This window comes from Suillus plorans, assembly GCF_016647745.1.
Source record: "Suillus plorans strain S12 chromosome Unknown HD556scaffold_80, whole genome shotgun sequence".
In the NCBI taxonomy this organism is placed as follows: domain Eukaryota; kingdom Fungi; phylum Basidiomycota; class Agaricomycetes; order Boletales; family Suillaceae; genus Suillus; species Suillus plorans.
Window position 1 is genome coordinate 175,548 of NW_024537464.1, and position 12,686 is coordinate 188,233.

General features: G+C 47.2%; 3 protein-coding genes across 3 annotated transcripts; 1 reads left to right on the forward strand and 2 right to left on the reverse strand.

Annotated features, from left to right (window-relative positions):
• Positions 1 to 4,195: 4,195 nt before the first annotated feature.
• On the forward strand, positions 4,196 to 5,830 carry HD556DRAFT_1409817 (uncharacterized protein; the record flags this gene model as incomplete). The annotated part of the gene is made up of 12 exons (XM_041304130.1): positions 4,196 to 4,249; positions 4,433 to 4,465; positions 4,516 to 4,612; positions 4,669 to 4,697; positions 4,756 to 4,786; positions 4,850 to 4,882; positions 4,933 to 5,009; positions 5,064 to 5,118; positions 5,183 to 5,281; positions 5,338 to 5,448; positions 5,506 to 5,543; positions 5,697 to 5,830. 12 exons carry the CDS (start codon positions 4,196 to 4,198, stop codon positions 5,814 to 5,816), a joined length of 777 nt encoding a protein of 258 aa, XP_041154727.1. The 3' UTR covers positions 5,817 to 5,830.
• Positions 5,831 to 6,385: 555 nt separating this feature from the next.
• On the reverse strand, positions 6,386 to 8,631 carry HD556DRAFT_1409820 (uncharacterized protein). Its single transcript, XM_041304131.1, has 16 exons — positions 8,406 to 8,631; positions 8,238 to 8,350; positions 8,169 to 8,178; positions 8,097 to 8,116; positions 8,011 to 8,043; positions 7,864 to 7,960; positions 7,779 to 7,807; positions 7,688 to 7,718; positions 7,592 to 7,624; positions 7,463 to 7,539; positions 7,360 to 7,414; positions 7,199 to 7,297; positions 7,035 to 7,145; positions 6,941 to 6,981; positions 6,858 to 6,883; positions 6,386 to 6,805 (listed from the first exon to the last, which is right to left on the reverse strand). Exons 2-16 carry the CDS (start codon positions 8,289 to 8,291, stop codon positions 6,667 to 6,669), a joined length of 855 nt encoding a protein of 284 aa, XP_041154728.1. The 5' UTR covers positions 8,292 to 8,350; positions 8,406 to 8,631; the 3' UTR covers positions 6,386 to 6,666.
• A 667-nt stretch (positions 8,632 to 9,298) lies between these two features.
• Positions 9,299 to 12,639, reverse strand: HD556DRAFT_1521448 (Piwi domain-containing protein). Its single transcript, XM_041309172.1, has 6 exons — positions 11,890 to 12,639; positions 11,367 to 11,836; positions 10,272 to 11,317; positions 10,114 to 10,221; positions 9,847 to 10,058; positions 9,299 to 9,763 (listed from the first exon to the last, which is right to left on the reverse strand). The coding sequence occupies exons 1-6, from the start codon at positions 12,507 to 12,509 to the stop codon at positions 9,394 to 9,396; spliced, it is 2,826 nt and encodes a 941-aa protein (XP_041154729.1). The 5' UTR covers positions 12,510 to 12,639; the 3' UTR covers positions 9,299 to 9,393.
• Between the last annotated feature and the right edge of the window lie 47 nt (positions 12,640 to 12,686).

The window sequence follows — 12,686 nt, forward strand, 5'->3', positions numbered from 1 at the left end:
TTGTCCATCACTCCCAAAAACCTCTACTCTGCTTTCAGTAGTCCAACTGCCGGTCTACTGATGTGCTGGCAATACTCCAGCTCAAATCTGGTTTCTGATGCTGCTTTGCAGCGACTCACAACATTCCTCGATGACGACGCTTACAATAGGGACGACGTAAGAATTTTCAGTGCCACCCAAGAGAAAAGACTTATTGCAGAGTACCTCGAGGACCGGTCCAACCCTTTCAGCGCTAGGAACGGGTGGAAGGAGTCGTCAGTTCATATTCGCCTTCCGAAAGAAAAAACTAAGTGGCCATCAGAACGTGATGCCCCCGAACTCGAAATTAAAGGCGTGCGCCATCGATCGTTGATCAATATCATCACGGAAGTATTCGAAGATGGCGCAGTGAGAACGTTCCATATGACGCCATTTCGTCATATGTGGAAAGTCTCGGACGAGCGAAGTATCGAGGTCTTTTCGGAGGCATATTCTTCCCCTGCGATGATGGAGGCCCATGCTGAGGTCAATTCCCTTCCCCGCAATCCGGACGACGATCTGGAACATGTCGTAGCATCACTTATGATGTATTCTGACTCGACACACCTTTCAAATTTCGGTGATGCCTCCCTCTGGCCTTTTTATTTGTTTTTCGGTAATGAATCTAAATATACCCGCGGGAAGCCTACAGCTTGCGCATGCCATCACGTCGCATATATTCCTTCGGTGAGTTTGTTTCAAATCATTCAAATCATCTACCCCTACTTACTACAAAATCAGATCCCAGACGATTTTCAAGATTCGTACTTTAGTATCTTCGAGGATGCGTCTTCGTCAGAGGTGCACACACACTGCAAGCGCGAGCTTATGCAGGCAATATGGAAGCTCCTCCTCGACGAAGACTTCATGCATGCATATGAGCATGGCATTGTGATCCGTTGTGGAGATGGCGTCACTCGCCGAGTATTTCCTCGGTTTTTTTCATATTCTGCTGATTATCCAGAGAAGTAAGTTTTTCTCTCATTTCACGTGTTACTGAAATTGACATCATATTAGGATCTTACTTGCCGGAATTAAGTTTCTTGGTGAATGTCTATGTCCACGCTGCCTTATCAAGAAGGCCGACGTATCTGAGATGGGGACCGAAGGCGATATGAATGATCGCATAACACTCCGACGTGTTGATGATCAGGCTCGCCGCAACAAGATTGATCGCGCACGCAAACTCATCTTCCAACGCGGTGCGCCAGTGGACGGCAAGCGAGTGAAATCAGTCCTTAATTCTGAGTCTCTTGTCCCTACACGCGTAAGTTGTTCATATTGTATTCAAATTTCTACTAACGAGTTACAGAACGCCTTTTCTGATCGGCTTTTTATATTCGGATTCAATTTCTTTTTGATGCTGGTAGTAGACATGTTGCATGAATTTGAACTTGGTGTGTGGAAGGCTATTTTCACTCACTTGATGCGTATTATCCATGCTGCCGGGGGTGCGGCAGTGCAGGAGTTGAACTGGAGGTATGTTTTTGATTTGTTTGCTAATATTTCTCATACATAATGTTCTGCTACAGATACCGTCATGTGCCAACGTTTGGGAGAGGCACAATCCGACGTTTCCACAAGAATGCTTCTGCAATGAAGCGCCTTGCAGCCCGAGATTTCGAAGATTTGTTGCAGGCAAGTTTTAGGTCATTTCACATAACATTTCACAACTGATTTCAGATTTAATTTCAGTGCGCTATACCAGTCTTCGAAGGGTTACTTCTTGACCCGCATAATGATGGGATCATCCTGGACCTTTTATTCGACCTTGCTACCTGGCAAGCGTATGCGAAGCTCCGTCTCCATACTGAAGACACCTTGAACTTTTTCGACGCGGCTACAGTGGTCCTTGGCAACACCATTCGAAAGTTCAAAAGGACGACATGTGAACACTTTCACACAACGGAACTGCCTCACGAACATGCAGCTCGAGGGCGTCGACAAGCTGCATTGGCTTCAAAGCAGGGCATGTCGGCTAAGGAGACAGCAGGTGCTTCTCGTCCCAAGGTAAAGAAGTTGAACATCCAGACTTATAAATTTCACGCACTTGGGGACTACCCGGCCACGATTCGAATGAGGGGGACGACAGACAGCTATACTACACAGCCGGTGAGTCTTTTTTCTTGTTGATATCATACTATCTAATTCCAGTATAGGGAGAACTGGAGCACCGGCGTCTCAAACGACGTTACCCTCGCACTCCAAAAACAAAAGCAACTATGACTGCAAGCATCGCAAATCAAGATGCCATCGAACGACTTTGTATGAAGGTAATCAATGCTCGGGCACAGTTTTCTGCCCAACAGGGTACCGATAGACCTCGTCGTGTGCGTACCTCACCTTCGGACCATTACCACATCGCCATATCTGCTCGTTCAACTTTTGACCTCACGGCTTGGTTGGGTGGGCTTGGGGATGATCTGGCCGTTAAGGTATGTCATGATTCTCATTTTTATTAACATATCTAGCTCATAATGTGAAATAGAACTTTATTCCTCGTCTCAAAGACCACTTATATGCACGCCTTCAAGGGCATGTATATGAAGGCGATGAATACGAGTTTACCGATGCAGAGCGGAACTCGGTTCTGATCACTGACAACAAACTCTTCGAACATAGCATTCTTCGCATCAACTACACCACCTACGACCTTCGACGTGAGCAAGACTCAATTAATCCCCGCACTCGTGCTGACCTGATGGTCATGTCACATGAGGACGAACGTACTCACCCTTACTGGTACGCTCGTCTTATCAAGATTTTTCATGTCAATGTGGAATACCACAAATCCCTGGATGTGATACGGACCCGTCCAAAGCGTATGGATGTCCTCTTCGTTCGATGGTTCAAGCGTGACAATAATCCTTCCGGATTCGCTGCAAAGAGGCTCCAACGCCTCGAACTCTTTGAGGATGAAAGCCCCGATGCATTCGGATTCCTTGATCCAGAGTGCGTCATTAGGGGCGTGCATATAATACCGGGATTCGCTTATGGCCGTTCCCAACGACTTGTTGATCCAACGATTGCGCGACGTGAGGAAGACCCAGATTGGAATTTTTATTATGTTAATATGTACGCACATTTTTATTTTGCTATCTACCAACTGCTAACGATATACATGCTATTTAGGTTCGTGGACAGAGACATGTTCATGCGATTTCGTGGCGGTGCCGTCGGTCACAAGGCTATGCGGGAGTGGGACGATATTTTGCAGCAGGAGGGACACGTTGTCGAAGACTTGGATAGTGAAGCCGACGAAGACATCGAAATGGAAGACGAAGACGGCAGTGACGAGGAACTGGATGAGGGGGATATTGAAGAGGGTGACGAGAGTGATGAGGGTGATGAGAATGAGGACGAGGACGAGGACGATGATGATGACGATGATGAGGACGAGGACAGGATAATAGCTGAGTACGGTGAGGTGCTCGATGACGACATACTCATTGAAGAAGGCTATGGCGCTCTTTAGGTACTTTCTGTTTGACTTGCGTGGTTTTCATTCATTTTTGTTTTATATTTCTCTATACAATACATGGATGTATCTAAATGTATCTGACATATGGCATACCGCTACACTACGAAATGAAATGTGTCTGACAGATAACACGCTTGACGTCAGCGTGCCGGGGTGACATGTCAAATGTCGGATATAACGGGCAGGTGTCGTTGGTGGTGTCAGAAAATTCAACATATCAGGTGATCTCTGGATTCGGTAATTTTGGTGATGACCGACAGTTAATTGCAAGTTGCTTCAAGTCCCTCCCTCCGCGTTTCAAGTGGCAATAACGCATCAAACTTTGAGTTTAAGGAGCTTCATAAATCGGGGGCCAGCACAATGAGTGCACCCGGCGAGTTTTTAAATTAATCTTTGTGTTTCAGTTGATAAAGTTATATAATTAGGTTCGTCCTGCGTCTATTATATAAATTGAAGGTGTAACTGTATCTTTTATCAAGTCGCTCCCCGGCCGACACATCTAGTGAATCATGGATGCATGACGACTGAAACGCTCCATCACGATCACATCATGTCAAGTGTAAACTTAGCATACTATGGTCATTGGTCTCCAGTGTTTACACGGTCACCTTGATGGGTTCACACCTAGGCCTCATTCATCATAAGAGCTAAGAAGGCGCATCGTGTGTGTGTGTGAAACACATTCTTGACCTCTACATGGAATATTCGACTGACGATATCGCAGCAGCGAGAAGCTTGCAGTTCGCTACGGTGTGTCTCCTTGTTGATTGAAGGTGAATCATAACTGACAAGTCATGTACCGTCAGTACATGTTCAGTGCGTGCTGTCTTAAACACATATTCTTTGTCCTGACAACAGTTCAGTGTCAACAGCTACAATATGGGTAGGATTGTTCTGATCTATTCACGTCTGCTGTCAAACTCGGTTATCCAGACCTATGATTATGCGTGTTCAATTCATGAAGAGGTAATACGCTCGTTTCATGATGCACCTCCATTTTGACATGCCGTGCAAAGTGGACATATTTACTTCGATCGCACTGGAGCAAGATGAAAGGCTTGTATATTGTTACGCGATACCTGCCCTTTATCATTCTCGCCATGTATCTATATAGTGCGTTCCACTGCAGCACACATCGCCCCGATGATCAATTAACACTCATTTTTCAGTGAGCCTCACCCCGAATGAGAATTCAAGTGTATGTACTGCAGTGGAGAGCTCATAAGAACGAACGACTTACTGCACGATTTCGCTAGAAATGCGGGGTGTTGCAAAATATTAATACAGGTCCGTGCATGGTACATTCATGTACGGACATCCTTGCTGAAGGCTACTGCTTTCCTCTGACAGGTCTTAGCATGGTAATAGCGATGTTCTCCGAATGTATATCTCGTTCACCCGTATGATGTACATCTCTGATGTGATTCATCTAGGGTTTTTTATGCTCAGAACATATGTGCTCTGGGACAAGAATAGAATCTTGCTTGCAGCCATGCTGTCGGGGTTATTGGTGAGCTCCTGATCTACTAATCATACCCGAGCTGGTGGCAGATGCATCAGCCAGTCTTTTCTCGCAGCATCCTTCATCATTATCTTCGCCACCGCCATCCCTGCAGCATGTACTTGCTTTTATCTTCCCTCTCGTGTTCCACGACCACTAAAACATTTTGTTCGCTTTCACAGATACGACTAGCCCGATCCCGGGAATCACAGGGTGCTACCTGGGTTCGACCAATTTCTTGTATTTTATACCATTTCTTCTCCTTTCCGTTTTCCAATTGGGTGGGTAACCAGGAGCATGTATATGTACAAACACGCGCTGACACTGTTCTCCCCAGCACTCTTGATACTCACGCTCATGCGCGCCATACAGGACTGGCGGACAAACACGAGCCATCTGTACGTTGTCCTCGTGAACCACAATATATTCTATTATGCATGTGGTTTTCGTGAGTTAACACTCGTACACGCCGTTTTTCGGCACTCATCCATGATTTTTCGTGAAGTGTTGTCGGCAGGAAATATATTCACATCGATCTTCCAGGTACATGAATATATCAAATACCCTTTTTGACCGAGCATTGATGTTCTGCTCCAGTATACTTACCACGATGTATTGTATGAGTATGTACATCCACATTTTGCTACATGTTCCTACTAACAATATCCGACACGTACACCCACGTATAGTTTTCAGTTGATAGTCATTGCAATCCTCGTCACGCGCATGCACCTCCATCTCTGGCAGGTGAATCAACATCCACACGACGCCCTTATTTCAATGTCCGACATCTCATTTGCAAATCCCACGGCGTGATGTCGTATCCTGTGTCTTATTCGGTGCCGTTCATGGAGCAGATATGTGGTGGTGGAGGGACTCGCAAGTGGGATGTCCCCGGGAGTAGTGGAGTGGCACTAGTTGGAGATGTGGGAATGTTAGCGTCGGCGCATACGCCATGCTGCTGTATCCTGGGAGTTAGGTATGAAGCCGAATTGGACTTCTGCCACTTCGAGTTCTCGACTTTCTTGGTCTTGCCATCGGATATCATCATTCAGAGGTTGAGTGGGGTTTGGCGTTAACAAGACTAAGAACTATCATAGTATACCCGTTCAACGATGCGCACAAGTGTCTTTGTTATGATAGGACGACATCTAGAACCACCTACACTACCAACAAATGTACTTCACTTGACTAGATAAGTTATTCACACCTTGTGGCTTGTCTGGTTGTAGGACAGGGAGTCAGGGCATCCTGCCTTAATGCGATACTTTTTGACCCGCCCTATCGCTCATGACATTCTACAATTGCAAGGACCTCTAAGTTTTACGTGCTTCTAGACATACAACCTAATGCACATCAGTGAACCAGTGAATAAATGAGAATGGTGGAGAACGCATGATGGGCTTCTGATGAAATAAACGATGCCAAGCCAATTTTGACTTCTGCAACTAGGGCAAGCCTGTATCATGATGTTTGTTGCCGTCAGGCTGTGCGTTTGGCTCTAACACACTCAAATCATAGATCCTGAACCCGCTGCCTCTCAGTGGAAACTACAGGTATTAAATAGGCCAAATACTCCTCCCACGCCAAGACAGACATCCTATAAAGTAAACACGTAACGAACTAGATCAAGCCTCGCTCCACGAACAAGTCATAGGATAAGATATTACGCCGTGGAAGTCACAAACGACAGGTCGGACATTGGAATATGCGTAAAGTCTCCAGAGCCGTGTGTTTGTCGGTTCACCTGCCAGAGATAGAGGTGCATGCGCGTGGCGAGGATTGCAAGGATCATGAACTGGAAACTGTATGTGGTGTATCATTAGTTGGAACACAGCGGTATGTAGAGGTACGCACCCATCCAAAATGGTCTGGTAGGCGTCCTGGGGGGTGGAACGTCAACGGCTCAATCATAAAAGGCGTTTAGGAAATAGACGCACATGAAGGAGCAGCGATGTGAATATGTTCGCTACCGAGAACACTTTAGAAAAGAGGATGAGTACGTGAAAACGACGTATATAAGTGTTGACTCACGAAGACCGCATGCATAATAGGCTAGATTATGGTGCACCAGGATAGCGTACAGACGGTTTGGGTTTGTCCGCCAGGTCTGTATGGCACGTATGAATGTGAGGATCATGAGTTCTGGGGAGAACACTATCAGCGTGTGTCTGTAGATATATATGCCGGTGACCCACCCAGTTCGAATACAAAAAGGAAAAGAAATGATATGAAAAGCTGGTAATTGGTCGAACTTCGGTAGCACCCTGTAATTCCGGGGATCTGGCTACTCGTATCTGTGAAGGTGAACAGAATGTTTCAGTGGTGGTGGAACGTTGGAGGGAAGGCGTGAGCGTACGTGCTGCAGGGACGGTAGTAGCGAAGGCAATGCTGATGGATGCTACGACAAAACACTGACTGATTCATCTACCAATAACTTGGGTATAATGTTGGGAGCTCACAAAAAAGGTGGACAGCATGGCTACGAGCAGGAGTCTATTGTTGTCCCAGAGCACATATGTTCTAAGGATGAAAAAGCCTGGATGGATCATATCAGGAATATACATATCTCAGGGAGGAAGGAAAAATACACTCGGAGCAAATGACTAATAGCATGCCTAACCCTGTAAGATAAAGTAGGTTGCCCTCAACAAGACTGTGCATAGATGGATATACCATGCACGTACCTGTGCTAATACTGTCCAACGTCCGGCATTTCTGGCGAAGTCATGCAGTAAGTCGTTCGTTCTTATTAACTCCCCACCCCATGTGACATACACCTGGGTTTTCATCCGGGGTAAAGCTCACTGAAAAACGAGTGTTAATTGATAATCAGCGCGATGTGTGCTGGAGCGTAACGCACGATACAGATCCGTGGCGAGAAGGATAAAGGGGAGGTATCGTGTAACGATATACATGCCTTTCATCCTGCCCCATTGCGATTGAAACAAATATGTCCACTTTGTACAGCATGTCAAAATGGAGGTGTATCATGAAACGAGGGTATTACCTCTTCATGAATTGAACACACATAATCATAGGTCTAGATAACCAAGTTTGACAGTAGACGTGAATAGATCAGACTAGCAAGCTTACCCAGAATGTAGCCAACGACGCTGAGTTCTATTAACAATAGGACACAGAATACGAGGTTGAGACAGCACGCACTATATATATACTAATGGTGCACGACTGGTCAATTATGATTCGTCCTCGATATCGACAAAGGAGACGTACCATAGTGAACTGCAAGCTCCTTGCTGCTGCGATATCGTCAGCCGAATACTCCATGCACTAGTAGAAGTCAAAAAACGTTTTTTACGCATAGCATCACGCGCCGAAGTTCTTGGCTTTTATGAATGAGCTTTGTATTTGCATTCGGCGATTACCTATCTTGTGACTTACTTGCTTCCTCGTACAATGGACTTCCATAACAGCTCGAACCCCGTATGGTGTAGTAGCTGTTCACTTGTAATTGTGCCAATCGGTATTTTTGCTACTCTCGCTGAGGTATATTATTGTCTTGTAGGCCGTATACACTTGTACTTGTAGAATCGGTGGCCTTGCATTGGTCGTCTGGTCGCCGCTGTTGGGTGTTGGAGAGTTCCGGGGTCTTAGTCGTGGTGGCTTGGTACCTTGGAGGATCATCCACTTAGCTCCGGGCCCGGGTTTTCAATTTGATATTTCTTTCTTCCTCGTACAGAGTTCTACCTCCACTAGTGTTGCTTTTCACGTCCGTTGAGACTCACTCTCGTGTCTTAGCTTCAACGTAAACGAGGTAACGCGATTGTTCTTGAATAATCTTGCATGAATGAACGTACTGACTCAGTGAGAAGGCTCAACCACGCTGATGTGAGTGCGCTCTTGTTCCCTGCTTGCTGTGATGCTATGGCGACACTGTGATATATCCTCCTTCTCTACACAATCAACCATCTACGGCTGTGTGCGATCAAGTCAAATTTTTAATAGTATACAATGTACATGATCATTGTATAGCAGGAGCCAAATTTAGATCATTCTTTCTAGCAAATTCAAATTCTGGGTCCCTCCGCCGCCGTTTACACTGGAAAATACAGGTGACCAAGGACATCTGGATGCCTATCACACCCGTGCCGCGACAGACTCATCCCATAAATTAAGCACGGAACAAACACTCCCGTTTTGAGGCACTTGTTACTAGTATTGCCTTGTAGGAAGGTTCACCCTCTTTGGACGAACGGATATCCTGTGGCAACAGAAAGGGCCAAATTTACCTTGGTCCAGAGCGATCGAAGCAGGGATGTCCACTTTGAATCCGAACAGTAATCAACATATATCGGTGATTGCATCAACCTCATATCCGCACTATACGATTACTTACAGTACTGGTACGACTCACATGCAGTAGCCCACATCAGATATAGAACATGCTCCCGCGCAAATCAGGATGCACACCTTCTCCCCATGCTGTCTTCGCCGCCATAAACACTCGCATCTTCTCTTCCTCCTTGTCCACCTTTCCTTTCCCCTTTCCTTTCCCTGTTGCGACAGAACTTGATACCTTGTCATCGGCACTCAAGAAGTCGTTTAAGTAACATCTCCCTCTTTCGCAAGCCAAGTCGGCGTAGTATGCGGCTGGGACGAGGCTCACCGCCTTGGTGGCACGAGCGTATAGGTAACTCGCAGTGTGCGTACCCTGCTGCACCTCATCTGCGCCAAGGTGGTTTTCATCATACACCACTGTATAGTGCGTTGCCTTCAGTGGCCTTGCAAGCCAGCATGAGCTTGAAGATAAAAATCAAAGTCAAATCTACAGTGATCAAGATGTTAGAGAATTCCGATTTGTGATCAAATAGAAGGGCCGTACACTGCAGTGACACCTCGATCGACGACAGTTCCTGGACGAGTGTTGCCATTCCGATCGGCGAATTGGGACTCGGTCGGCCAGAACTTGGCATGGTGGCGTTTGCCACAAATGATGATCGTCAACGCTGGGCGATACACTTTCGTTTGGGGGACTCTCTTAAATGCCTCCAACATCTTAGGAAGCTCTTCCTCCAGCACAGTATTAAATTGGCCCTGTCCATTCAAAATTAGCAGGCGACGTCAAGATCGAGAAAAAGCCCAATCTCACTTCAGACACACCATCCCTATAAACAAAGACTCGGTCCGGCAGGCTTCGATTCTTCTTTTCGTAGAATGTAAGGCGCTCTATCATCATCGCAGTCAGGTCTGTAATCATCTACAAACAAAAGGTGAGTGATAGCGCGATAACATTGCGATGTCGCTTACCTCTTTCTTAGTCTCCTGACACCTGAGACTTGCTGGGAATTGGACGAAAGAATTATCTGCGCTCGCGACAACAGCAGCAATTGATGGCGTGCCCTCAATACTACCAGGGCCAGGGTGCGTGACGTCCATGCCCACAACCATCGTCTTTGACTTTGTCCACCATTTCATGCTCTCCGAATCCAGCATATGATTGATACCTCCGAGTTTTGTGTTCAGCTTGAGAGCGACATTCGAGAAGTATTGATCTTGTTTATTGCGGTCCCGTAGCACCTTATCTGTGAGCATATGGAGGGTGTGGACGCCTAACTCAACGTCACAAATCCGCTTTATTCCTGGGTAAATGTAGTTGTCCCGGCGAGATAGGATGACGAGGATGAAGGTCGGTTTTCCTTTCTGGGAAATTTGTCGTTTGATGTTCTGACGAATCAAATCCAGTGCCTGCTGCCTTGATGGGTCACGGGCGGGAGGGATGAGTTCTTGGTTCAACACAGAGGGCGATGACCCCAGTGTCATGCCGCTATTGCGGCATTTCTCACCAAAGCCCTTCCAGATCCCTTCCAAAGCTGGGTCGGTGGGCCCGTTGAACACGTTTTGTCCATCTTTGATGACAAGCACCCACCAGCTCTTGATTGTTCCGCCAAGGTGGAATTTGACGTCAAGAATATTCCAACTGCCGTTGTTGACGTTGGGAGGCTTCCCTGCTTTGTAGCTGAGGCGAGGCGGGGGAAGTTCACGTGCAGGGACGACCGCCATGTTGTTGTCCACTGCCATGCCGAAGTTGCTCATAGGGCTACCCAGCGTCTGAGGCGTAAACCCAAGAGTAGGAAGGCCACGGTCAATGATGGCATCTGCGTTGACTTTGGGCGCGTTGCAGGCGAACCGAATCATGTTCGAAGTTTCTTTCTCGTTGAGACGCCCTCTGAACGGTTGCCCAGGCTCTATTTCACATAGTTCGGCTGGTACGTATATCGAGAATTTCGAATTTGGGCCCGAGATGTCAACAACTGGAACATCATGTGCGTGCTTCAGCTTGATGCGGGGGTATTCTGCTGAACAATTAGCGATTGAATGAAGCGCAGGCTCAAGGAAACGAACTTTTCTTGAAATAATCTTCGACGGATATCTTGCCATTGTACTCTTCGCAGTTAAAAGTTGTCTGCCTAGCAGTCGTAGGCATGATCTTCTTTATCGGTTTCTTTTGTTTGTACCCTAGATGACTCGTGGTCACCTTGAGTTTCTGAGTAAACCGTTGAAGCATAGCGCCATTGGATGTCCGGTTGAACTCAATGATGGCGTCGGCAAGGTTGCCTGGCTTGTAGAAAGCGGTCATACAGACACCGACGTTCACCATGAGTTCCTTATACACGGGTCTGGCGGACGTGAAGAAGCCTTTCCAGGCCTCCACGCCAAGCGCTAGCTCAAAGCGCTCTTGCGAGGGGAAGAAATAGCGATTCTTGCCTACGCGAACACCGGTGCGTGATGCATGCGTTTGAAGCACGAGATTTATAGCAGCTATCAGCGGTTGGGCGTCGTAGTCCCGCGACGCAATGTCGCCACTGAGAAACCTGGCCACAATGAATTAATGTGAGAACGAATGAGGTGGCTTTCTGTGACTTACTTCGTGAGCTGTGCAACATCCATGCTGCCCGTGAGGGTAATTCCGAAAGTATACAGCTTGGATTTGGCATTGGGACCAGCTTCTCCTTCCTCGTAATACTGGACATGCACGTCAAGGGGCTGCGGCAGCTTCTTGAAAGATACAAGTCTCTCGCTGCTGTCATGAGCGGTAAACGGCACAAACTCTCTCCAGCCTTGTTGATTGCTCTGTTCTAGGAGCTGAAAAAGGCGCGCACGAATACGCTTGATGTCTGTAGACGGCGTAATCTCGACGTGGTAGTCGTAAATAGGTCCTTTTGGGAGCTTGATGGGAAAGAAATTGGTTCGTAATGTGATTTGGCGGCCGAGGGTACCGTAGCCAGGCCGGTGGGGGCGTTTGGGATTAAAGGCAAGTTTCTTAAAGGAAGAGACCAATTGATCCAAGGTTGCCAGACGTTGGTCTACAGACGTAGGGCCCCGGAAGATCAATTCTCCTGGGCCTCCTCCTCTGGGACCACCGCCATACCCACCCCTCGTACCAGAGCCTCTTCCTCCACCAAACCCGCCACCACCCCCACCCCCTCGAGAGCCACCGGGAGGACCACCGCGATTACCGCCTCTGCCTCGTGGAGGGTTGCTCATGTTGTGTTAGTTGTTGTGTGAGAAGAGAGCTAAAACGTCAAAAAGCAGTTACTTATAAGCAGATGCGGTCGTGGCTCGTGGGTAGCGCTTCTGAAGTTGCTGTGCGAGCCAAGTACAAGTCATCATATGTGGCTGTACTACTCCGCGAGGCTGTGAAGCACGTTAATTATCGGGTTT

Bases quoted from the DNA above. Each gene is read 5' to 3' on its own strand.
- HD556DRAFT_1409820 (XM_041304131.1), bottom strand. From the start codon at position 8,291: ATGGAGTATTCGGCTGACGATATCGCAGCAGCAAGGAGCTTGCAGTTC. The intron at 7,625-7,687 runs GTACGTGCATGG...TTTATCTTACAG, and splicing joins GTTGGACAGTATTAGCACAG to GGTTAGGCATGCTATTAGTC. The intron at 7,415-7,462 runs GTGAGCTCCCAA...TGAATCAGTCAG, and splicing joins CCATGCTGTCCACCTTTTTT to TGTTTTGTCGTAGCATCCAT.
- HD556DRAFT_1521448 (XM_041309172.1), bottom strand. From the start codon at position 12,509: ATGAGCAACCCTCCACGAGGCAGAGGCGGTAATCGCGGTGGTCCTCCC. The intron at 11,837-11,889 runs GTAAGTCACAGA...CATTGTGGCCAG, and splicing joins GATGTTGCACAGCTCACGAA to GTTTCTCAGTGGCGACATTG. The intron at 10,222-10,271 runs GTAAGCGACATC...TTTTGTTTGTAG, and splicing joins GTCAGGAGACTAAGAAAGAG to ATGATTACAGACCTGACTGC.